Source organism: Microcaecilia unicolor, chromosome 2 (assembly GCF_901765095.1).
Source record: "Microcaecilia unicolor chromosome 2, aMicUni1.1, whole genome shotgun sequence".
Taxonomy (NCBI): Eukaryota; Metazoa; Chordata; class Amphibia; order Gymnophiona; family Siphonopidae; genus Microcaecilia; species Microcaecilia unicolor.
Window position 1 is genome coordinate 63689823 of NC_044032.1, and position 27325 is coordinate 63717147.

At 40.3% G+C, this 27325-nt stretch overlaps 1 protein-coding gene across 3 annotated transcripts in view; it reads left to right on the top strand.

The window, feature by feature from the left end:
- ZNF532 (zinc finger protein 532) overlaps positions 1–27325 on the top strand; it is a 238197-nt gene that overhangs the window by 129182 nt on the left and 81690 nt on the right. For all 3 annotated transcript variants that reach the window (XM_030192992.1, XM_030192994.1, XM_030192993.1), the window contains one exon: positions 26851–27027. In XM_030192992.1, the coding sequence (XP_030048852.1) occupies positions 26851–27027 (177 nt within the window). The remainder of the gene's footprint in view (positions 1–26850; positions 27028–27325) is intronic.

A 27325-nucleotide genomic window follows, 5' to 3' on the forward strand; every position in this document is an offset into this window, starting at 1 on the left:
CTATAGTATCAATCTCACCCTCCAAATTGACAGGAAAAAGCAGATCTATTTTATTTCTCTGTTCTTTAGTTAATGGTATTATTCTTATATCTTGTCCTAAAAGTACTGCTTGATATTTTCCAAATCTAGTGGCTGTCAATGCCGTCTGGCTAGGGCTCAACAGCGTTTTAATCGTGTGGTTGGTATGTATTACAATAGGAACAAAAGGCATTTGTGCTCTCCATTTACCTACTGCAGCCACTATAGCTGTCAGTAACTTTGGTACCTCTTTCATTCCCTTTTCCACATGATTAAAAGAGCCTGACAAAAAAGCTACTGGTGCATTTACTTCATTATTTTGATTAATCATAGCTGCCCAACTGTTTCCCATGTCTTTTACCCATAGATGCACAGGTGATTGGATATCTATTACTGCTAACGGTCCTGGGGATAATAAATCCCTCACAATCTTAGCCAATACCATCTTATCCTGTTCTTCCAATACAATTAGTGTATTCTTTGGTGTGGCTGCGGGCAGTTTCAAATGTTTATACAGTCTCATTACTTTTTGTGTATAATTTGGTATCCATTGTCTGCAGTAATTTAACATTCCCAAAACAGCACGTAACTGGGTAACTGTTTGCGGTACCGGAGTCTCATTTAAAATAGATATAACTTCCGGTATAATGACCTTATGTTCTGCTGAAACATTTTGTCCTAAAAAGGTGACAGTAGACTGAGCTATAACACATTTTTCCCTGTTACATTTATATCCTAACTCTCCTAATAACAAAAATAATTTTCTAGTCCATTCTAGGCATTCTGCTTCAGTCTCAGCAGACAGTAGAATATCATCTACATAGACAAACAATGACACCGTGTCAGGCAATTGACTCCTGAAATCCTTTAAATCCATCATTAGTTGTTTTGAGAATACCGATGGACTATCAGTAAAGCCTTGAGGCATCCTAGTCCACCTGTATGCCTCATTCTGTACTATAAATGACGTCAAATCCCTAGACTCTGGGTGAAGAGGTATTGAAAAGAATGCATTAGACAAGTCAATAACAGTGTTATATGCATATATATTCTGAGTGTGCAAAAGTGTAGCAGGATTTGCACAAATCGGAAATTGATTTTTTGTAACCTCATTTAGCTCTCTTAAATCATGTACTATCCTTACATTGTTTTCTCCTTTCGGGACAGGAAACAATGGGGTATTATACGGGGATACTGAAGGTTCAATAATACCACATTTCAATAATTTATCAATGTGTTCCAAGGTTTTGGATACTAATTTAGGTCGTATGGGGTAAGGGTCTTGCTTCGGCCCCTTTGCCCCTTCTATTAATTCTATCTTGTGGGGTTTTGCATTTACAGCTAATCCATATGGTGACTCACTTGTACTCCAAATATGTTGTGGTAATTCTTCCATAACCCTTATTTTATTTTCATTATTCAACTGCTGGACCATAGTGAGCAAACTTGGTATTTCTTTATTTCCAAAATCTAAACACAATCCTAATTGAGACAATAAGTCTCTACCACACAAATTTACTGGGCAATCAGGTGCCACTAAGAAGGGTACCACAGCCTCCCTTGAACCGTGCGGTTGGCATTCCAATCGCACCAGAATCGGTTCTGTTAGCCTTTTTCTTTGTTCTATCCCCGTAAATCCCACTGTTGTTCTATACTGATTTGAAAGTTTAACTCCCAGTGGTTTTGCACATAACACAGAGGTACTCGCCCCTGTATCTATCAAAAATCTCACAGGAGTTCCATATTTGCCAATTGTCAATGTAATAAAGGGTTCTCTTGTGTCTAATCTGAAAATCATTCCCTCCTCCTGACACTGGTCTGCTTCCAGTCAATAGCATTGATCTGGAGTATTCTGCCAAGTTGGAAAAGCATTTACAGTGCCTTGTCTCTGTACTGCAGCCCCTGGTCCCTGTGATTGCATCGCTGGCTGCTGTATTGCAGTCTGCGGGGCACTCACAGGCATCCCTACTACTTGTGGCATCAATCCTTGCTGCGTCTGCATTTGTACTTGGGGCATTCCTGCATTCTGATAACATTCTGAAGCATAGTGACCAAATTGCTGACAAATCATATTGTTCAGATGTTATTAAAGATTTTAAATCACCTCTTTCCCCTATTAGCCCTACACACAGAACTAAGGACTGTGACTAATTCAAGCCAGATGATCTCTTAACACTGCAGGAATCTCACTTAAAAAAGAGTCAAACAAAGTTAAATTGCAAAGACATTCCACATAGAGAACTAGAAACAGAATAACACATATTTTAAAATAAACAGAGATCACCTTATAAGACAAAATCAAACTTATTTAAATCTAATCTAAAATCTTTTAAAAGGAACAAAGAAAATTTCAGTTCTTCCTGACCTGTCTAACCTAGCTTAGCAACAGCCAGACACCGAGAAATCAAAAACAGATGACATTCCTCAACCTTCAGGCTGAACAAAAGGTTGCTTTTCCCGCTCTTGCTGTATTTTTTCAAACGATCCATACTGAGACCAGCTCAAAAAAGAATCTTTTGCATCATACCATTTCTCATGTATTTTTTCAATCTGTTTTTTTTCTAATGGGAATAATTCTATGACATGCTGCAAAGGGGTGCATTTTTTTGAACTATCTAAATCTAAATACATAGCATATACAGGAGGCTTTTCTTTCTTATCTGCCCCTTTTCCTTTCATTTTATTCTGACTATTACAATTTCTCCTATAAAGCCACAACCTACAAAAATATACTACTGCACCTAAACCAAGAAAATATACAAAACAGAAAACTACAAAGCTAAACAAATATACTACTAATAAGTCCACAATGTAAGCTTACTTACGCGTCTTCTTATTTCTCTTTTTAGCAAGCCCAGGAGTTGTCACCTGTATGTCCACGTCAGTAGTTTGATCAATCCCACATCAGTGGAGCACAGTAATCAGGCGTAAACAACGCTTGCTCTCTCAAAATCCTGTAAAAAACTTCGTTAACAACAAACACTTAATTTGTTATTCGTCTCGCCTTCTCTTTTCCGTGTGCGGCCTAATTGTACTCCTGGCTGGCTCGCCACTTTGAAGAGAAGACTAGACGAATTTCATATTTAATATAACAGTTTATTTACAATTCTACTGATTACCCTTAATTGGGATAGTCAGGAAGCATTTCTGTACTCAAATCATATCTACACAAGCAATATACAGCAAAGATATTAGCATGCTTAAAGCTAAGGAGTCAGAATGAATGCTTAAAAACAAAGCAATGTACAGCAGAGAGAGAAATCAGAGTGCTTAAAGCAATGCTATAGACAGACAAAGAGAAATTCAAAATGCTTACTTATTTCTTTGTTCCCTCTAGTTTTATACCGGGCCTCTGACTAATTCTCTCATACAACATTCCTGTGCAAGTCTCTGAATACCACAAACTGTTAATCATGTGCAGAACATCTGCTTTCTATTACCCCCCTATTTAGCCCACAGACTTTCTGGAGCCTGCCTTTGGCTGATGGATGTGGGCCCCATCATGTCCCAGGAGATTTAGTGTTGAACCAGCTAGCTCTGCTGTTCTTTGAAGCATTCCACTTCAATTTTTAATACTTTTATTCAACATTTTTATGCTTTTGTTCAACAAATTTGAAACATTAAAAAAAGAAGGGGGGTATCAATTATACAAACAGAAACTCAAAAGCATTCAAAACACACTATTTCCTTTACTGATACCGGAAAAAAAGTGTCACATTTTCTGAGGAAAAACATTCAGTGATAGGGGCTTTAGAACCAGACGCCATGCTCGTTCTAAAGGGATAAATTTGAATAAACCCTCCATGTCAAAAACAGCACTGAGAGACACCAAACAAAGCAACATACAAAGCAGCAAAATAACATATTAGAAAACTAATTAGTCAGCATACTACATACATTTCCAATGCTCACTAATTGAGACAAAAAGTCCCTACATACGAAACTCATTTGCAACTGTCACAGCTGGATTAACTTAACTGAACGAATATGCTGCTATTAGTAAACATATGATTGCATTGATAACTATAATAAAGTCAATAGAGTCTGAAGCGTCTGTCCATAAAACCAAAGACTACTTACATTCAAAGTTGTACTGGTATCACAAACTTCAGTTGTGGTAAAAGACACCGCACGTGCTCTTTGTGAACATACTTACAATGCCTGGTAGATGTCATCAAATCACGTTGGCTTCTGTTTTGCATAAAATGCAATCATAATATATGAATATCTTAAAAACCTAACATATGACAATTGAATCTAGAATACTCTTGCCAATGGTTTTTCAAACAATGAAACCCTGAAAGGTATTTTAAATCTAGTGTTATAAGAATTTTTTCTCTCTAATCTAATAAGCAAGAACCAAAACCCCGTATAATTGGAAAAAATAAATGCGTACTTCTTTAAAAAGTAGATGAAAAACCACACAACATTAAGGCTAGTTAGACAGCATATCGAAAGCTTTTACCATTCAATCAGTAATTCTAATGAAAAGTCCATTCATGTAAATGTGCTTGCCACAATTATGACCTAATGGAGTGATCTAAAAGGCTCAGCTTACTGTAAACATATTGTAATGTAAATAAGTAACTTAAGTATATAAGTATTGCCATACTGGGACAGACTGAAGGTCCATCAAGCCCAGCATCCTGTTTCTTACAGTGGCCAATCCAGGTCACAAGTACCTGGCAAGATCCGAAAAAAAAGTAAAATACATTTTATGTTGCTTGTCCTAAAAATAAGCAGTGGATTTTCCCTAAGTCCATTTAATAATGGTCTATGGACTTTTCCTTTAGGAAGCCATGCATTCTCTGGCAACGAGTTTCAGAGTTTAATTACATGTTGAGTGAAGAAACATTTTTTCCGATTTGTTTTAAATTTACTACTTTGTAGCTTCATCGCGTGCCCCCTAGTCCTAGTATTTTTAGAAAGAGTAAACAAGCGATTCATGTCTACCCGTTCCACTCCACTCATTATTTTATAGACCTCTATTATATCTGCCCTCAGCTGTCTTTTCTCCAAGCTGAAGAGCCCTAGCCACTTCATCCTTTCCTCATAGGGCAATTTCCCATCCCCTTTACCATTTTTGTTGCCCTTTTCTGTACCTTTTCTAATTCCACTATATCTTTTTTGAGATGCAGTGACCAGAATTGACACCATATTCTGTCTATTGCATCTGAAAGAGCCACAAATAAAACCACAAAAAAGCCCAATACATTCAATATGAGCGACATCACTTGTACTTATTCTGAGAATTTATAGTAGCCGTTTGAAGTCACATTGACATCTTTTAAGCAAGAGGCACAATCATAGTTATAAAAAATTCCTTAACAGAACTTTACATTTGAACATCTAAATATAAAAGTGTAAAAATAAGTATGAAAAAAGTGTATAAGAAATGTCACGGTGTGTAGCATAAAAGTAATATAATCTTTATTAGTGAAAACAATTATATGGTATCCATTTATTAAAATTTATGTAACCTTACAAACAACAGTTCTTTTTTTAACTAAGGCAATGTTTTTTTTTAAAGTAAACCATTGGGCTGTAGAAAAAATGAAAATATTGATGCTATCAAAATATTTAAAGGTTTGTAATACTGATGGCTCTAACAAAAATATGCTTGCAAAAAGTAAGGTTCTTCATAAAACTTTTACAGAAAAATCTTTAAATCCAACTCACTATTAAACTTTCTGGTACTGCAGTGTGTAATTCATATAGTAAATCATCCATATCTGTTGAAAAAGTACACTTTGTTAAAAATGTTGCTCTTCATCCAAGCATATGGCTAAAGACTGTAAAGCAGCCATCAAGTGTATGGAGTGCAAGAGTGACCAGCATGTCAGTGCCTTACAACCTGACAAGAGTAAGTCTACTTCTCCAGGAACCCCAGCCTCAGAGTCAAGCCAAGGCAGGAAGAAGGAGGCAGGGCAATCATCACCACCAAACTTTACTCCACTGTGCACAAGTGTGCAGAGGAGGCCGTAGTGGATGGTCATGCACCAAGATGTGTAGCTAAAGTATATCCAAAAGAGGAACCAGAAAAGGCAGTAAAGATATATGACATCATAGATAGCAGAGTAACCAGTTGTTGGCAAGGACAGAATTCTTTGATTTATTTCACATCCAGGGAGATCACTATCCCTATAACCTCAAGACCTGTACAGGGATGACAAAGAGGACAGAAAGAAGAGCAAGTGGATACCTAATAGAAGCAATGGATGGCAGCAACAAGACCCATCTACCAACTCTTATTGAGTGTAATCAGATACCTGATAACAGGGAAGAACATCACCCTCATTTGCAACCTATAGTGCAGTGTCTGCATCCTTTGGACCCAAATCCTGAGGTCTTACTCTTTGGACGTACCAACATTGATCAGAGCTCGTGAGTCACATGCAGGTCCACCTGATGCCCCATATGCCTACTGACTCGCCTTGGGATGATGCTTTGATCTGGTACAACGTCCAGAAAACAGGAAGAAGCTCATAACCGTGTCAAAGGTAAGATGTAATTTATTTATAACTAGCTCCAAGCTTTTTAAAAGCAAATGCAAGGTATATATTGGAGTATATATATGTAAAGCGGACGCAATGTAAATATTTGCAACTAGTGATAATAATCACAATTAGTCACTGCGATATTTTCTAACATCCTGGTGTTAATCACTCTTATTCAACTCAAGCTGGGGGGGGGGGGGTCCCTCTGGTCACTTGCTTATCAATGAGGCCATTCCTCTGGTCCCTGTTTTGGCTAGCTTCTGAATTTACCACATCCATTTAACTGCACTTGCTCCTATGCATGTCCTATATGATGGGTGTGAGGAGAACTCATCAATCAATTCATAATAGGAATTTGTGGACACATGTACACATTATGTATGAGGTTCAATTGCTCTGTGTCTAACAGTTCCCAGTAACAAGCCAATTGCTGCTTTTCAAATGGGGTATACTGTTCATCAGCGGAGGCAATTTTCAAGTCCAAAATCCTAAGGGAACCCGTCGTCCTTTTTGTTTTTGCCATAAACTCCAATTAGCATATGTATCATGTACAAATACACATAATTCTATAGGACCAGACTCTATAGGCCACAAATCCATGGCCGTCTGTATAGTCGGCTTAGCAGCCTCAAAAGCCTGAGCATGTTTTTCTGCCCAATTACATTTAAACTTCTTCCTAGTTACTGTATATAAGGAACTCAGAATCTGGCTCAAATGAATGATATGAGATCTCCAGAACCCAAACAGACCAATAAATTTCTGTGCTTCCTTTTTGGTGGCAGGAATTGAAAAATCTAGTATTTTTTTTCTGCTTTTGGAGTGATTTTTTGCATCCCAACATTCCAACTTATTCCTAAAAAGTTCACTGGTTCGGTCGGTCCTTGAATCTTATCAAGGTTAATTTCCCAAACATGATTCTTCATTATTTCAATCACTTTTTCGAATTCCCTATGACCATCTTTCTCACTTTCTCCCTGAAACATAATGTGAACAGGCAAATACACTTCATCTAAATGTTGTGCCACAATTTGGTGGCAGATTGTAGGACTTTGCAAATATCCCTGTGGTAACCTAGTAAAGGTATATTGTCTCCCTTCCTGATTTTTATCGTTGATCGGTATGGTATAAAATGCATTAGCCAAATCAATTACTGCATATCGTTTCCCATCATGTGTTTGAATTTGTTCTATCAAGGTAATCACATCTGTTACAGTAGCAGTCAAAGAAGGAGTGCACTTGTTCAATTCTCTGTAATCTACTGTCATGCGCCAGCTTACATCTGATTTTTTCACTGGCCAGACTGGATTATTGTATGATGAATTGGTGTATCTTAATATCCCAGCTTCTAACAAATTTCGACAAGGCTCCTTCCCCTCCGAATACGGCAATATTCTACTCACACCAATACCAAAAAAAAACCCCAAACCAGCGAAAGACATCACTAACTATCGACCTGTGGCCTCCATCCCTCTTCTAACCAAACTAATGGAAAATAGAGTGACATCCCAACTCAACAAATTCATACAAAAATTCTCCATGCTACATGAGTCACAATCGGGTTTTCGACCTGCACACAGCACTGAAACAGTACTACTCACCCTAATATCCAAGCTCAAACAAGAAATTTCATTTGGCAACAACATACTTCTTCTGCAGTTCGACCTATCTAGCGCATTTGACATGGTAAACCACGATATTCTTACAAAACTACTGGACAAACTAGGAATCGGCAGAAACATCATTAAATGGATAAACAGTTTCATCACCACCAGATCCTATCAAGTCAAATCAACCTCATCTGTATCATCTGCGTGGTCATCACAATGCAGAGTCCCCCAAGGATCGCCTCTATCCCAGATCCTCTTCAATCTTATGATGATTCCTCTGGCTAAATCACTATCCAAATCTGGTCTAAACCCCTTCATCTATGCAGATGACGTCACCATATTCATTTCTTTCCAATCCAACCTTGCAGAAATCTCTGATAAAATAATCACTGACATGAACATCTTAGCCTCCTGGGCTAATGCTTTCAAGATGAAATTGAATAAAGAAAAAACTCAATGCTTAATCCTCTCATCACAACACTCCACTCTACTCCCAACCTCCCTGATCACCCCTGATGTTACAATCCGACACTCAATATCCGACACTCAAAAAATACTAGGAGTAACGTTAGACAACCAGCTAACTCTAGAAACTCACGCAAAAGCCATGACGAAGAAGATGTTCAACATGATGTGGGTACTGAAAAGAGTAAAACCATTCCTCCCCCCAAAAACTTTCTGCAATCTGGTACAATCCACAGTACTCACCCACGCTAACTACTGCAACAGCATCTTCATTGGTTGCAAAGTCCAAATCCTGAAAAAACTCCAAACCGCCCAAAACACAGCAGCCAGACTTATTTTTGGTAAATCATGATTTGAAAGCGCAACACCACTCCGTGAAAAACTCCACTGGCTCCCTATCAAAGAACGAATAAATTTCAAAGTCCACACATTGATCCACAAGATCCTCCATGGAGAAGCTCCAAGTTACATGACCAATCTAATCGCACTTCCAGCCAGGAACGGGTCCAAATCTTCTCGAACATATCTCAATCTTCACCTTCCCAACTGCAAAGGTCTCAAATACAAAACCTACTACGCATCCAACTTCTCCGTTATAGGCAGCCAACTATGAAACGCCATACCAAGACACATCCGAACAACCAACGAACATCTACCCTTCCGAAAGCTGCTGAAAACATACCTCTTCAAACAAGCCTATCCAAACGACCCAACTTAATTCACAAACCTAATCCACATCACTAACACTATCCATACCTCAATCCTTCTCACCACATCTCTTCCTCTTGACCTTGTCTATACAAACGTGTTATCTCTGTATTACTTTGTACCCATACATTGTATGATCTCTGTGATACATTTTGTACCCATACATTGTAAACCGCACTGAACCTGCTATCGAGCAGGAAAGAGCGGGGTATAAATGCTACAAATAAATAAATAAATTTTGTATTTCATCACGTCCCCCAAGTATTCGGTATTGTTTCATCTGAATGGTTTTGTTTACAGCCGGCAACTGAACTGGATGTATTTGTAATTTACCCACTATTATTGGTGAAGCATGTATATGCAGTGGTCTCCCAAATAAGTATTGCTCATCCCTTAAATTTAAAACTAACTCCTTAGTTTTAAATTTAAGGGGGAAGGGAATGCCTTCAGAATATCAAGTCCAATGATATATTCTTTGATATGTACAATTAAAACAGAATATTCCCTCATGGGCAACTGGCAAATTCGCATAAGTAGTTTAGTGGAAACTGCTGGTGTTATCTTCCCCCCCCCCCCCCCCCCCCCCCCCCCCCAAGCACTTATGGCTTCCTTATGCCATTTGAATTTCTGTGGACTTCCACATATTAAAGTGGTCTCTGCCCTGGTATCTACCAATGCTCGTATTTTTTCGGGATTTTTATTAGTCCAATAAATTGTGACATCTACATACGATCACTGATCTATTTTAGACCAGGCTACCTCCTTTAAGTCAACCCCCAATTTCTCATGTCTCACATATTGAGACAGTTCTTTCAGTTCGGGTAATATTTTTTTTATCTGGGCATTTGCAGCCTGGAGATCAGCCTGAGGATGTTGTTCAGGGGGAGCAGAAGAAGAAATGGGCACTTCCTGAACCTGTTTTACTTTTACGGCTGTGCTCAGTCCCTTTTATTTATACATATGCCATAGCTTTCCTGTACATATCCCATCTATTTCTTCTTTCCTTACCCCATCTCTCAGCAGAGCTGTGAACATATCTTTACTATTCCCCCTGGAATTTCCCTAAAAATAAGTCAGATAATTTCCCTATGAATGACTTATCTGACTTATTTTTAGAAGGACCTATATATAGGGCACTCCCTTCTTGCCTCTAAAAGGGAGCTGAACAAAAGAGACTAAAAACAAGCCCTTCTGGCAAAGGAAAAACACTTTAGAGTTCAATTTTTCTCTTTTATAATAATGCTAAAATGTATTAGAGTAAATAAATGGTTATGGCCCATTTCTAGGGCTAAGTAAGCCTGTTTATGGTCTGTGAGAAAACCAAGACACAAGCTAGCTAATTGCCCTACTAGATCAAAAATAAAAGAATGCTATATATGCAAAGCTGACTGATTTGAAAAACCAACCAGCTCTATACAGACCCCATTTTCCGCGATCTCCCAACTGACTTATAGCACTTTGCCTATTCGATTATTTGTTTGATTTATCAGTAAGATCATAATGCTATTTTTGTAATGAGGAGGGGCAGTCAATGATTTTATTCCACAAAGTGGGAGTCATAAGACTCATATAATGCATCTGCACTACCCAGCATAATAGCTGCTTTCATCCCATCATCTTTTAATCTCTGCACTGCTTCAAACGGTGCACCATTGCCCATCTATCTGTGGCCACTCTCCCTCAGTTGGGTATTTGTGGCTGCACCCCTATGCTGATAATTCTAACAAAGTAGTGTCCATGTGCATTTCTGGCACCCTAACCATTGGCTGTGCCTGAACCCGGGATCCCTTCCTCCTTACAACCCTAACATCTTCCGGCAAGGGTACATTTTCAGGTGGTTGGTGGTTATAATCCATAACCACAGGAATCCCAGACACTGGCTAGGCTGCCTGTGCAACTGGATTTGCCACTGTAGGCACATGCTGTAGCCTTTCTCCCTGAAATCCCTTCTACTCCCAGAAAACCTCTCGTACCAGAGGTTCTTGGCTGACATTCACAAATTTCGGGGCATCGGCAGGGTTTAATTTTACATTGCCTGCCCCTCTCCCCTTGCGCATACACCCTAACCATCCAAGTTATTAGAGTTTCATTAGGCCTCTGAGTAAATCGCTCCAGTATATCTGAAATCTCTTGGGTAAAATCCTCAGCCACATCCGTCTGTGTGGTATGACCAGTCTGCCCATTTGCATTATATGGCATTTGTATTTGCCACCTTATTATTATAGGGCTCACCTGCAGTGGAGGCAGATTATCTCTTGTATCCTGCTTATTAACCTCTTCCTCTGATTCAGAGGGAGAGGGAGTGGAGTCCCAAATATCTCCAGCCCAAGTTTCTGGGTCCCAGTCAACCCCAGCTTTTGCTATCACTGCTTACACCTTTTCTTTTTCACCTTTCCTTGTTTTTTGCAATACTTGTATTGAATTACTCTGACAGCCACTCTCTCTGCTATCTGCTGGTATATTTCAGCCTTATCAAAAAGTAATTTATTTTGGCATTTTAACAACACTGTCTGATTATTTCATTCATATCACTGTTTTTTTTTTAGTTGCTGAATTTGTTTAAGATGTTCCTCTTTTTGTCCCAGACCTTTTTGTAAGCTGTTATCAGCATTCAACCTACCTATACACACATTCTAACTGTCTCCCTTTCTGAACTGGGATCTTGAGACATATGTATCAGTTCCCCATTTTCCAAACAATTCTCACATAACCCCCCAATTCTCTGCCCATTCTAAAGCTAAATCTCTAAAGATTTCTACATTCCACCCTGGAATAAATGTTGTAACCTCCACCCCCTTAGGGGGCATTTCAGTGGCTTGTGGTTTTCCTCTCTTAAATATTATATCTTGGCCGGGACACCAGATGTTTTGATCTGGGATGATGCCTAGAAAAGAAGAAGCAGCTTACAACCGTTTAAAAGGTAAGATGCAGTTTATTTATAACTAGCTCCAAGCTTTTTAAAAGCAAATGCAAAATATATATCTGAGTATACATATGTAAAGCGGAGGCAATGTATATATTTACAACTATTAGTAATAATAATCACAGTACGTCAACGCAATATGTTCCAACATCCTGACATCAGTCACTCTTATTCAACTCAAGCTTGCGGGAATGGGGTCCCTCCGTCTAGCGAGTTGTCAGGAGTAATATTTCAGACACCAACAGTCCAGTTAAATAGTATTTCTTCCTTAAGGTGTCGGTGCCCAGCTCCATGGTAGAGAGCGGATATAAGATACTTTATTGCTAGTATTATACTCCCAAAAGATTGGTTAGAATGTTTAAGAAGGGATCAGCCTTATGTTGGTGCCAGTGTGGGGAGGAGGGAGATATGTATCACATTTGGTGGTCTTGCCCTACTGCACAAGAATTCTGGACCAAAGTGTTGGAATTTGTGTTTAGTTTGACGGAGATCAGTAATCCCAAGAAAATGGAATACTGTCTTTTGCATGTTAAACCACAGGGTTACCGATTGGTTACGCAGGTGTTTGTGGCTACCTGTATATAATATGTAAGCCGCATTGAGCCTGCCATGAGTGGGAAAGCGCGGGGTACAAATGTAACAAAAAAAAAATTAGTATTGGTGGCAGCATGGAAACAACAGTCTTTACCTGACATATCTGATATCTAAACTCACAGCATTACTTACAGGTAGTATACTAGCCTATCATCGCATTTGGGACCCATATGTTGTTTGGCCATCTCACCACGACCCTGCTCCACAAAAATCCTACATGTAGAGGGGAGGGGGAGGGGCATGTTGAGATAAAAGAAATGACAATTATCTGTTGATATCTTTTATGCTTATTATTGTGAACCTATGTTGTGGTTGGTTCAGATGCTGTATTATTCTACTGTATTATATTTCAATAAAATTACAAATAAACATTAAAAAAAACACATTTGGTGAATGCAGAGCTGAATATGTGTCAGCTAAAAACCGCCCCTTTTGCTGCAGCTTGGTTGAAAGGGCCCACAGAGAAGCTTAGATCGTAAGTCCTCCAGGGACAGGGAAATACCTAGTGTACCCTGCCTTGAGCTACTACTCAAAAGAGTGTAAACTAAATCCAAAAATAAATATTGTGAAGAAAGATATGTAATTTCTTTATATTCTGATGACACTATATTATATTTACAGAATCTAATCAAAGATCTTCCTCAGTTGTAGAGGATTGTTAAAGAATTTGGGGCTATGGCTGGATGTACAGTAAATTTGGCTAAATCAGTTCACATGTGTTCCCACTTGCAGAAGTGGAGATCCTTGAGGGAATATCTAGAATGGATTTTCAAATTGTTTCAAAATTTTGCTGTCTTGGGATCGTGTTTTCATTCACATTCATCTCTTTATATGACGTTTTATTGTGAGCTATCAAAATTGATTGTGAAAATTGGAAAGATCTGATTATTTCTTGAATAGGCTGAATAAATATGTTGAAGATGGTAATTTTACCTAAGTTTTTATTTTAATTCTCTTATTTAACAATTATACTACCTTGTAATTTTTTTTCACTCATTACAGACTGTTTTTACTCAGTTTATTTGGAAAGGTAAAAAGATGTGGATGAGATATAAATGTGTTAGGATTATAGTACTGCCTACTTGAAAACCTAAGAATGGTTCATTTTCCCTCTCACATTGGACACACTTAGGGGTCCATTTACTAAGGTGCGCTGAAAAATGAGCTGCGCTAGTGTAGGTTCATGTTTTGGGTGCGCATAGATCCATTTTTCAGTGCGCCTGTAAAAAAGGCCTTTTGTTTAATTCTTGCCGAAAATGGACGTGCAGCTAAATAAAAATTGGTGCGTGTCCATTAAATTATTTTCCAGCATGCGCAGCGGACACGCATAAAAACCGACATTATTGCCCAGGCCACGTGGTAGCCAGGCAGTAACTCCAAATTGACATGCGTAGGATGTGCATACTTGCCTACATGGCTTAGTAAAAGGGCCCCTAAGAAGCTTATCTCATTGGTTCAACCACTTTTGATATTGCATTTTTTTGAAGAGAATATAAAGTATTCCTTAATACCTGTTTCTTATTCCTTTGGTCAAGTACTAGCAGGCAATTTATAAATTTGGCTAAAATTCTGATAAGGGATCCCCTATAACTACATTGAGATTTCAAAGTTTTATTAGCAATATGGAAAAGTCTATAAAGGGGAATAGTTTGAGAAGTGCACTAAGTGGGAGACATATCATTAGGAGGGTGATGTGTGTGCTCAGCTCTCGTGACTCCTTCGCTGCTATCGACATGGGGAAGAGAAAGGCTAAACAGAAAATCTACCCTCTGGGAACTAGAAAGCCTCCTCTATTGATACAGTCAACTTTAGAGCCTGTGGGCTTCAGACCCGTGCAGAGACTTCATCAACATTGGGTGGTCCATGACAGTTTTGCAGGATAGAGCTTGGACGGGGCTTCATTAAGTCCACTATCTCCTGTAATGCCACTACAATCTAGACGCATTCCACCAAACGACCTAGTTGTACCCCCCAACCCTGGAGAAGAGTCACAGAGATTTGGTGTCAGAAGTCTTGCCGCTGGCAGCATCTACACCTGTGAGTGGAGATGGGAGAGGTGCCTCAGGAGATGTTTCAGTACTATTGGCGGGCCTTACTGGAATAGCACAGCTTCTGTCTGAAATACAATGACTTGGAAAACCTGCAGTAGTCACTTTAGACACCTTATGGGTGGAGTTAAAGCAAATGGATGATTCACTTCAGGTTCATTCATTTAAAATAATTTTTCCTTTCAGTTTAAGGAGCAAGTTCAAGCTCAGATCCAACAAGCTGCTAGATTGGACTCCTTAGTTGCTCAAGTATGTGAGATTTAGGACTTTAAATCTGCTCAGATTTATTTATTTATTGCACTTGTATCCCACATTTTCCCACCTATTTGCAGGCTCAATGTGGCTTACACAGACCTGTTATGGCATCGCCATTCCAGGGTAAAAGATACAGTTGGTGTTACAAAGAGATCAAGGATGACAAAAAAGAGTTAAGCAAACAGTTATAGAATGAAGGCATTCAGAATAGGGGTGGAGTGGTGATGTGTTATAGTTAAGCTATGGATTCTCATGGTAGGCCTTGTTGAAGAGATAGGTTTTCAGAGATTTGCGAAAGTTGGTTATTTCGTTGTTTTCAAGTTAGTTGGTAGTGCATTCCACAGTTGTGTGCTCATGTAGGAAAAGCTGGTCGCATGTGTTAGTCTGTATTTTAATCCTTTACAGCTGGGGAAATGTAGATTAAGAAATGTGAGGGCTGATCTTTTAGCATTTCTGGGTGGCAGGGTCCACGAGGTCTAGCATGTAGGTCGGGGCATCTCCGTAAATGATTTTATGAACAATCATGCAGATCTTGAACGCGATACGTTCTTTAAGTGGGAGCCAGTGTAATTTCTCTCTTAGTGGTTTTGCACTTTCATATTTTGTTTTTCCAAATACGAGTCTGGCTGTGGTATTCTGGGTTGTTTGAAGTTTCTTGATGGTCTGTTCTTTGCAGCCAGTGTAGAGTGCATTGCAATAGTCCAGGTGGCTTAGTACCATTGACTGTACCAGGTTACGGAAAATGGCCCTTGGGAAGAAAGGTTGTACTCTTTTGAGTTTCCACATGGAGTGGAACATCTTCTTAGTTGTATTCTTCAAGTGGTTTTCAAGTGTGAGATTTCGATCAATGGTAACTCCAAGAATTTTCAGAGTGTTTGAGACGGGAAGGGAAAGGTTTGGGGTGGTTATGGTGGTGAATTTACTTGTGTTATGTTGTGAGGTGAGTATAAGACATTGTGTTTTTTCTGCATTAAGTTTTAGCTGAAATGCATCTGCCCAGGAATGCATGATTTGGAAGCTTTGGTTGATATCGTTGGTGATTTCGTTTATATCGTGTTTGAACGGGATGTAGATTGTGACATCATCTGCATATATGTATGGATTGAGGTTTTGATTAGCTAGTAGCTTGGCTAGGGGTATCATCATTAGGTTGAAGAGGGTTGGTGAGAGGGGGGATCCTTGGGGGACTCCACATTCAGGTGTCCATGGGACTGATATCTCCACGTTAGCTGTTACTTGGTATGATCTTGTGGTCAAGAATCCTCTAAACCAGTTAAGAACGTTACCTCCAACTCCAAAGTATTCCAGGATGTGTAGTAATATTCCACGGTTGACCATGTCGAAGGCAGTGGACATGTCAAATTGTAAGAGAAGTATGTTGTTGCCTGTTGCAATTGTTTGTTTAAATTTATTCATTAAAGTTACTAGTACTGTTTCAGTGCTGTAGTTCGATTGAAATCCTGATTGAGATTCGTGAAGAATTGAGTATTTATTTAGGTGGTTAGCGAGCTGTTTCATCACTACGCCTTCCATAAGTTTATTAGCAGGATAGATGCTACTGGACGATAGTTGGTTATGTCGCTTGTACTTTTCTTTGCGTCTTTAGATAAAGGAGTAAGTAGAATATTTCCTTTATCCTTTGGGAATAGACCATTTTGTAGCATGTAGTTCAGGTGCCTCGTGAGGTCTGTTTTGAGTTGTTGAGGAGCAGATCTTATAAGGTTACTAGGGCAGATGTCTAATTTGCATTGCGACTTGGCGTATCTTTTAAGCGATTAGGAGATGTTATCGATCGATAGTGTGTCAAAGTTGGTCCATGATCGGTCTGCTGGATATTCCCCAGGTATTGAGTCTAAACATTCAAGGAGGATTACATAATCTATTGTGTTGGTGGATATCATGAGTCGTAGCTTTATAGTCTTCTCTTTAAAGTAATCCGCAAGATTGTTTGCTGATGGAGTTTCTGTGTTGTTAGAAGTAACCGGTGTGGTATTTAGTAGTTTGTTTACGAGTTGGAAGAGTTTATGTGTATCCTTGTAGCCTGGTTCAATTTTGGTTTTATAATATGATCTTTTAGTTTGTCTGATGGTGTATTTGTATTTTCTTTGTAGTTGCTTCCAATCGTTGAGAGCAGAGTCGTTTTTTTTCTTATTCCATGCTCGTTTTAATCTTCTGACTTGTGCTTTTAATTCTTTCAATTCTTCATTAAACCAAGGTATTATTCTGTGTGAGGTTCTAGATTGAAGTGGTGCTATGTTGTCTAATATGATTCTGCATCTGTTGTCCCATTCATGAAGAAATTGGGGTGAATCTGTTGGTGCTGTCCATTCGTTGTTATAGAATTGTTGCCAAAATGTTAGCGGGTCTATTTTTCCTCTCATGGTATAGGTTAGTTGTTCTTGTTTATGTTGTGAATCTTTTGTTCGCCAGTGAAAGGAGAGGTTTGCTTTGTAGTGATCAGACCATGGTGTGGCTGTCCATTTTGTAGCTGTTAGTGTGAGATTTAGTTCTGGTGAGAATTTGTATGCAATGATGTCTAGTGTGTGTCCTTCAATATGGGTTGGTTGCATGTCTGGCCAGTGAAGTTCCATTAGTTGGAGGAAGCCTTTGCATTCACACACGTTTGTTAAGTTAGTATCCTCAAGGTGAAGGTTGATGTCTCCTGCTATTAGAAGGTTTTGTGTAGAAACACGTGTTCGATATGAAATCCATAAAATGTGTTTGGCAATCTTGCCAATTGCCTGGTGGCCTACAGAACAGGATGAGGTTTAGGTGGTCCTGTAGGGTTGGGTGGTTGATTCTAACTGAAGCAATTTCAAGTTGGGGAAGTATGGATTCGGCTAATGTTGTGATTGTGAATTGGGATCTATAGATTATAGCTATTCCTCCTCCTCTTTTTCCATGCCTTGTCCAGTGGGTAATTTTGTACCCTGGAGGGCAAAGCTCTAAAATTATGGGATCTTTGAGGTCATGGATCCAGGTTTCACTAATAAACAGAAAATCGAGATTGTCTGTTGTGATCCAGTCGATTATTGTCGTAGGTTTGTTAACTACAGATCTGGCATTTATATAGCCCATTTGTATTAGTTGGTGGGGTTTGGTTGGGTTCGAGGATGTGATGATTTTATTAGTTGTCTGTCCTCTTGGTATTTGAGTTTGTTGTGTCCTTTCTTTCCTTTCTGTTGGTTGTGTCCGTATGTGGTAGGTTTTCCATTCCATTTTTTAATCTTTTGGGTAGGTGTATTGTTTTTGGGTTGTGTGCATGGTTTATGTACTGTGGGTAAATTATTGTCCGTGAGAGGGGTTGTCAGTGCGTAATGGATTAGGGAGAGACAATAGATGATTAGGAGTAATTTGTTAGTATTCATGTTGGCGTTAGTGTAAGTTAGTATTCAGCCTTGCAGAACATTGGTGATTGATTAAGATTTACAGTCAATCGTGCTGTTCAGTGTGCGTGCTTACAGTCCGTAGTGCGATTCAGTGTGATGCAGAATGGAGCTGAGGAAGTGGTTAGGGTCGGCTTTGGCAGTTTACAGTTTTACAGATCAGTATAATGCTATGAGGTGCACAAAAAGCATTTAGAAAGCATTTAGAGGTTTAAAGTCGTCAAACAATTCAGTAATACAGTAATACAAGTTTAAGGACAGTCGATAAGCTAGTAGTGCAGTCAGTATATTACTGTGTGGTATAGGAAAAACAATCAAGGGTCAGTAGTCATAATACTAGTTAGTGGACAGCCAATACTAGTTTAAGGACACCAATACGCTAGTAATAGCAATTAGTATATTGGCTCTGTGGTATAGAGAAAAACAATCGCTAAAAAGAGTCAAGGGCAATAGTCATAGTACTAGTTAGTGGGACCCTCGAGTATTGGTGAGCATCAGTGTGTGCTGCTCCCTTTCCCGCGTTCGGTGTGGACAGCGTGGGCCCGTTCAAGTCGGCTGCAAGTGGGGCTGGGCCTGGTCTTTGGAGGATCCTCTTCGCGTCCGTCTTCCTCTCTCTGCCTGTCTGTCCTGCGCTGCTCTTTCTTGGCTTCGGCTGCGTCTGGACGGCACCTTTGTAATCCACAGATGCCGCTTCAGTTCTCACCCCGCAGTCGCGTGTGCGGCGCTCCTCACTCACTGCGTTGTTCTCTCTCTACTTCGTTTTCATCCAGCCAGCACCTCTAATGTTCCATGGAGGCTGGTCTGGTTCTCGGCGGTACCCGTTCGGCTGGTGGTGTTGCGCTTCTGAACGGAAGGAGTCCGTGTCGGTGGTCAGCTGCAGCGGTCCACGGCCTAGTCGTTAGGCTGGGGCTGTTATCAAGACCCTGTGTCAGACCGTTCATGCCGGGTTCGTGCGCTCAGCCCTCGTGTGCGTCTGGCAGAAGAGACGTTTGCGATTGTTCGCCCGTCAGTCTACAAGTGAGGCCCTCAGCTCGGGTTGGTGGGGGCAGACCACACCAAGGGTCGCATCTTGGCCACGAGGGAGGGCTGGGGCTGCGGTCGAGCCAGCGCCAGTTCACTCGTTCCGGTGGTTTGTTGTACGCCGTGAAGGTGTCTCGTGCTCAGCGCCACCCTTGGTGTGTGGCTAGGCAGCTGTGCGGTCCCGATTAGAGCTGGATTTTAATCGGGTTCATTGGAGCAGCAGCTCCGTGACCAGCGCCGTGACCATCTCGTTGTCGTCGGCGGCCATCTTATATAGATCAAGGAGAAAGATGCTTTGCAGGAAAGATTAGAATATTTAGAAAATCAAACAGGAAAAATAATCTTTTTTTTTTAATTATCTGAAATCCTCCTTGATTACTACAATAGACCTGTTAAAAAGATGTTTTAAAGAGATTCTTGGCATGCCTGAATCAGAGGCATATCTGGGGAGGGGGGGGGGGGGGGTGCCAGGGGAGCAGTTGGTGGTCCACTCTCTGCTCCCCCTGCACCTGGCTATGCCTCTGGCTGGAATTTATTTATTTTTGTTACATTTGTACCCTGTGCTTTCCCACTCATGGCAGGCTCAATGCGGCTTACATATTATATACAGGTACTTATTTGTACCTGGGGCAATGGAGGGTTAAGTGACTTGCCCAGAATCACAAGGAGCTGTCTGTGCCTGAAGTGGGAATCGAACTCAGTTCCTCAGTACCACCACCCTAACCACTAGGCCACTCCTCCACTCCAATCTGCCCCATGTTGTTAGGACAGTTTATTTGTCTATATCTAAGGTGGACTGGGAGGAGCAGCTGGTGGCCAAGAGGTAGCTTGGGAAGAAATCTGTAATCGGAATAAATTTTTAGAAACATCTATGGAGATTATAACAGCTAAAACCATACTCTTTTACACATTTACTGCTCTAGGATGACAAGCCAGACGCAGGGAATTCTTGGGGTTACATCCTTCCTTAAATTTCCTTGTAGATGTTTCATTGGTGGACAGAATTTGTTTTTCTTTGTCCCAAAACAATTACTGGTTTTCTTAAGGGCGAGAGAATCTCCAAATGTTGTTATCTAATCCTAAAAGTTCCTTAACAGCTGGTGATGTATCTCTGCACATCCTCCCTTTTTTTGTTGTTTCCTGAATTATTTTTTTTTTTTTTCTTATTTGTTCTCCAATATTGTGGTCTAAAAATTGTACTTGGTTACATTTTAGTTAATTTCTTATATATGTTTGGATTTCATTCGTATTATATACTTGAATGTAAATTCTCAAATCTCATAAGTATAAAAATCAAAAAAGGGAGATAATTCTACACTAGTAATGGACAACCCATTTTCTAAGGGGCCCTTTTACTATGTCGTGGTAAACAGTGGGCCACTTTTTACCGTGGTGGGGAAGAGGCCCTTTTTTAAATGGGGCAGTAAATGGCCGTGCGCTAAAATTAGTGCATGGCTATTTACTGCCTGAATCCTTACCACCACCCATTTAGTAGGCGGTAAGGACTCGTGTGCTAACCCCGTTTTAATTGGGCATTGTGCGGCAATGTGTTCACTTTGCTGTTTACCGTCAGGAATGCTCCCAGCGGTAGAAAATAGAAAATTATTTTCTACTGTGGGAAACTGCGCACACCAGCTTCAAAATTACCACCAGGCTCCCCCGCTACATCGGCGGTAGGGAAGATTTGGTGCACGCTACCCTCGCAGTAGCCCTACCACACCTTTATAAAAGAGGCCCTAAGTTATTTGAAAATGATACTTTTGCAATGAGAGAGTATTTGTAAAAAAAAAAAAAAAATTAAAAAAAGAGACTTTTCTCCTTTTCATATTTTCAGATCCAACATTATGTCCTAGTTCTAGAAATCAAAAGATTCTTGAAATATATCCTCCCAAACGACATGATTATGTGATACGGTGGGAAGAAGTTCTGGGAATTAAGGATTTGAGTACTTTTTGGAAGCCAGTTTGGGATTACACACATAAAAGTTCTCTGTCCTCCTCTCTGATCAATAAACAGTTGAAAGTGAATGTTCATATTATTTGTAATTCTAACACTAACACTGCAGCAAATTAATAGATGGGACCCTATTTCCTCTCTGTGTTGGAGAGGGCATGGTTGGTTTGGTACATTGCTTCTTATGTGAAAGGAGCAGGGGTTTTTTGAGGGGGTACTTGGGGGCACCTTTTCCATTGCCTGTTAAAATTGACCCATGGACCCCAAGTTATAATGAAAGAGCTCAGGCTGTGCAGACCAATTCTGCCTTGTCATAGATTTTGTGACTGGTTACAGGGGGCCTGGCTATTGTGGGGTGGGTCCCTCAGTGATCACCCCACCCCAGAAAGGTGGCCTGGCATTTGAGTACTGGCACCTTTGGTCGCTAGAAAAAACGTACTGGAAAGGAGTATTATTTTACGCAAGCTTTATGGGGTAAAGACCACTTGATACAGATACATTTACCCCTGGAAGCTTCCATATTTCTCTTAGGTATTTTCAGTTGGCTAAACTAGACTAATGATAACCTTGCCCTTCTATGTATGCTGTTTCTTTCAGCCAAAAATCTTGGTGGTGCAAAGTCTCTGCTATGTCAGAGGGGCTAGCAAAATTCTGTCCGGTTGTTGCGATGGAACAGTTAGGGGTCCCTTTACTAAGGTGCGCTGAAAATGGGCTGTGGTAGTGTAGGTGCGTGTTGTGGACGCGTGCAGAACCATTTCTTAGGCCTTTTTTAAAAATTTGGCTGAAAATGGACGTGTGGCAAAATAAAAATTGGCGTGCATCCATTTTGGGTCTGAGACCTTACTGCCAGCCATTGACTTAGCGGTAAGGTCTCTCACAGTAACTGTGCAGTAATCATCTACGCGCATCAAGTCGGAGTTACTGATCGATTTTCACCATGCACCAGAAAATAAAATATATTTTCTGGCGTGTGTAGCGGATGCGTGTCAAAAATGAAATTACCGCACGGGCCACGTAGTAGCCGGGCGGGTAACTCCAAATTGATGCACGTTGGGTGCGCTGGCGCCAACACAGCTTAGTAAAAGGGCCCCTTAATTCAGAAGCTCAGAAGTAAACTTGAGAAATTTGAAAAGATCTGGAACCTTGGGTTAAGTAAATGCACTGATTCTGTGCATAACTTCAATGTGCTAAAAGGGTCTAAGATATTAATGTTAGTATGTGCACGAGTTCTTTCCAGGTTTTTACTGCGTGATATTGTATTTTTTATATATTAAATAGGATTTGGGATTTTGTTAGTTTTTTTTGTTTGTTTTTTTTAAGTTGAGTATTTTAGAACCTTTTCAGGCTTATTTTCGAAAGAGAAGGGCAGGCATATTCCGACCCAAATCGGGAGATGGCTGCCCTTCTCCCATGGGCGCCCAAATCGGTATAATCGAAAGCCGATTTTGGGCGCCCCCAACTGCAGTCCATTGCGGAGATGAACAAAGTTCCCGGGGTCGTGTCGGAAGGGTAGCGAAGGCGGGACAGGGGCATGTTGGGGCGTGCTTAGGAGATGGCCGCCCTCGGCCGATAATCTAAAAAAGAAGGGCGGCCGTAGCAAAAATTTGTTCCGCTTTTTTTGGACCCTTTTTTTTCACGACCAAGTCCCAAAAAAGTGCCCGAACTGCCCAGATGACCACCGGAGGGAATCGGGGACGACCTCCCCTGACTCCCCCAGTGGTCACCAACCCCCTCTCACAAAAAAAAACAACTTTAAAAACTTTTTTTGCCAGCCTGTATGCCAGCCTCAAATGTCATACCCAGCTCCATCACAGTAGTATGCAGGTCCCTGGAGCAGTTTTTAGTGGGTGCAGTGCATTTCAGGCAGGTGGACCCAGGCCCAACCCCCCCTTACCTATTACACTTGTGGTGGTAAATGGGAGCCCTCCAACCCCCCCCCCCCCTCAAACCCACTGTACCACATCTAGGTGCCCCCCTTCACCCATAAGTGCTATGGTAATGGTGTAGAGTTGTGGGGAGTGGGTTTTGGGGAGGGTTTGGGGGGCTCAGCACCCAAGGTAAGGGAGCTATGCACTTGGGAGGTATTTTAATGTTTTGTTTTTATTTTTGAAAGTGCCCCCTAGGGTGCCCGGTTGGTGTTCTGGCATGTGAGGGGGACCAGTGCACTACGAATCCTGGCCCCTCCCAAGACCAAATGCCTTGGATGTGTTCGTTTTTGAGATGGCCGCCTTCGGTTTCCATTATCGCCGAAAACCGAGCCCGGCCATCTCAAATCCGCCTAAATCCTAAGCATTTGGCCGGTCCCAACCGTATTGTAATATATGGTAACATATATTAAATGTTTTTTTCCTGGGGCTCTGGGGGGGCTTGTTCCAGGGTTTTGGTGGATGCTGCTGGCAGGAAAAGGTTTAAAGTTAGTTTGGAAATTATTTATGGAGTTAGCTGAAGAAAGTGTGAGATGTTTCTTAAATATGGTTTTATTTTTCAAGAAATAAACCATGGTTAAGTGGGGATTGTACTATAAAATGTTCCTTGCTGTTTTGGGTACAAGTCAGGTTAAAATTGACTTTGAAACTCTCTATATAAGAAGTTTTGCAGTAACTTCTATGGGGGAGGGAGAGCAGCCAAGATTCTAAACAGATCAGAGAAAAAAAACCTGTCTTTCTCTGACAAGCTGATGGTTGAGTGATGTCAGATGTTCCTCTAGGAGGGGTGAGTTGCCAGGGAGACTGCTGAGCAGAAAGAGCAGGGAAGGACTGGGAAAGAAAAACGTATGGTGTGTCTGTGTAAAGTAAGAGGAATAAAAGTATATTTTATGAGTTTAAAGTGAAATGTGACATTGAAAAAGGGTACTTTGATATTGAAAGTGAGTGAAGGTGAGCCTTGGTACTGAGGATGAGATGATTTGAGCGTAAAAGTGAGTTCTTAAATAAACAGACTGCCTTTCTCATGGTTGTATTGCTGAATACATGTGGGGAAAATTGGTGTGATTCAGGTGAGTGAGAGCTGTACTAATAGAAAGCTGTGAGAAATTTTAAACCAAATTTAGTTTGGTTTGGAGTGAAACAGAGGTATGTCCCTGCATGCAGTGAATGGAATGGTTAAGTTCTAAGGGAATTTAAGGTCATGGAAGGTGGAATGAGAGTCTGTATGCAAAGGTACTGAGAGGACACATGGCTGCCTACCCTGGTAAGAGTGGGAGGGACTGTGCTTAGTGTCTCTGTGGAAGGTGTGTTTTGTGCTCATGTTCTGATTTCAGAACAAGGTTTGTCAGGTGGCAGATTAAGCCCTGCTTTTGTATGAGTGCTGTATTCTCCAGATTGATCTGATAGCTGTGCAGGGAAATGTTATGTTTATATGTGAAGTCTGTGAGATGGAATGTTGGATCACCATTTGAATATGGAATGTGCTACTGTGTGAGATCCCTGAATGGAGTGTAAAAGCTTCCGGCCGCCTTATTGAATAGGGAATTAACAGTGAGAAATAGGTTTTGAAGTGAGTACTTCTTTAACTTATTTTATTTCAATTAGAGAGTTTGGCCACAGTATTGAGAACTGATTAATTGTCACCAGAGTGGAGTCAGTTCCTGGACAAGCAGGGAGTTTAAGGTTTTGCTTCCCTGGTTATTTTCTTTATAAGTGAGGTTTAGGAAGAAGAAATCTGGGGGAGTCATCCTCTGAAGGGTTCCAGATGAGCTCCAACGCAAGAAAGACATCACCTAAATAAATTCAACTACAGCTAAGTGACATTGCCAAGGGTGTTGAAAGGAATATATTATTTTTTCACAACATCTTAAGGGAAAACTAAAGAACAGAACAACATCAAATATAAAACAAAATCCATGTTTTCCTGACTTGCCTAAGTGTTCTGGGTTCAAGTGAGATCCTTGCACAAACATCCATAATACCCATAAAGACTCAAATTCTGACATAAATAGCAAGGAAAGAGTATTAAAACAAATATCTGATTTTGATAAAAAGACAATTTAAATATTTATCTGAAAAGGTCCTTTTCTGCCTTTTTAGGTGATTTTGTTGAAAGAAACAGTAAAAGTTAAGGGTATACATGTAAAACTACAATTGAATGTTGAATATATTATTGCAGTTCTATTAAGCCACAAACTAATTGTGAATTTGAGTTTATTTGAATGAAAATTTGTTTGCATTTGTATTCAATAAAGAAAAAGATAATTTGCAGATCTGAAGGTGCGGTTCTTCCAGTTCAGGAACAAATCCTAAATTTAGCTTCTTTTCCTCCTTTATTCTTTGAGAGTAAAGACGAGGTTAGTTTATTTGTTCCACTCCCACGGCTGTGAGTGTGTGTTCCCTGGATATTCGCCACGACTACAACAATTAGGTATCTGGGAGCACATCACTTCAGTCCAGCCGAGAGGGGTGGTAACAGTATTATCGAAAGAAAAGATGGCCGCCCCATCTTTTCGATAATACAGTTGGGACCCGCCCCTTCTCGTAGCCGTTCCCGGAGATGGGCGCCCCTTAGAGATGGGCGGCCCCTTTCGATTATGCCCCTCTTTGTATATTACAGTTTGACTCTCTCTCTCTCTCTTCCTTCCCCCTACCATAGGAAGTATCCATGCTTAGTTTACTTTGGGGTCCTTTTACACAGTCACGCTAGCATTTTTAGTGCATACTAAAAATAAGCATGCTCTAAACTGTAGAGATGCCCATATATTCCTATGGGCGTCTCTAGTGTTTAGCGTGCGCTAAAAAAAACACTAGCGCGCCTTTGTAAAAGGACCCCTCGATTATCAGCTGCTTTGGCAATTGTCCTATTTTTCTTTTGTGAATAGTAGTACTTATTGAGCTGATTGTAATGCTCTAAACTCTGAATGTTGGAATGGTGGTTAGTTGTTAATAGTTAGTAAACATTTTTGGCAATAATAAAAAAGTAAAAATAAAAAATGAATATTGACCTAGACTGTGCTAAGTTATCTGGACAGCAGAATAAATAGTGGCACTTTTCAGGTAAGTTCTGGCACAGACTGCCTTATTTGGATATTCAGTGCCAGCCACTATCTGGATGGTGGTGTTAAATAGCCCTATATTTTTTGACCACTGCACCAGACACTTACCATTGCCCATGGTGGCTGAATATTAATCCATTAGTTTGTTTATACCACTACAGATATTCATTTGTAACCCTTGTGCTTCTGAAGTCATGTACTGCAAGGAGATTTGCTTCACTGAAATACAGCTTAAAGGATTTTAGAAAACGTTCAGATTATCCGGAAACTTGCTGTTTACTATAGGCAATGTGTTCCACTGTAAGTTCAGTTTGAATTTACTAAAGTCAAAATATTGAATACTGCCTTTAGGTTAACTAATGATTCCTGTGTGTTTTGTTTCTTTTTTGCAGCTGTGTGCATTGCAATGTTGTATACTCTGATGTGGCTGCACTGAAATCTCACATTCAAGGATCGCATTGTGAAGTCTTCTACAAATGTCCCATATGTCCCATGGCATTTAAATCTGCTCCCAGCACACATTCCCATGCGTATACGCAACATCCTGGTGTCAAGATAGGAGAACCAAAGTAAGAAATGATTTTTTTTCTTGTACATTTCTAAGGGTCAGGCAGATTCTGCAGTATGAGAGTAATTTTATAAAGACATTTTCCTGTGTGTGGGTCCCCATATTCACATAAATGGGGTGTTATAAAATTTTGATCTGTGTAAAAGTATAAATGCTGAGATGATGGCATGAATGGGAAGGACTTTGGGCAGTGTGACTGCAAGCATGCACTTAGATGTTAAAATATGTTTAATTTACACTTGTACTTAAATGTCCACACCAGCAATGTAGCAGTGATTTCTGCTGCTTAGGTTAGTATT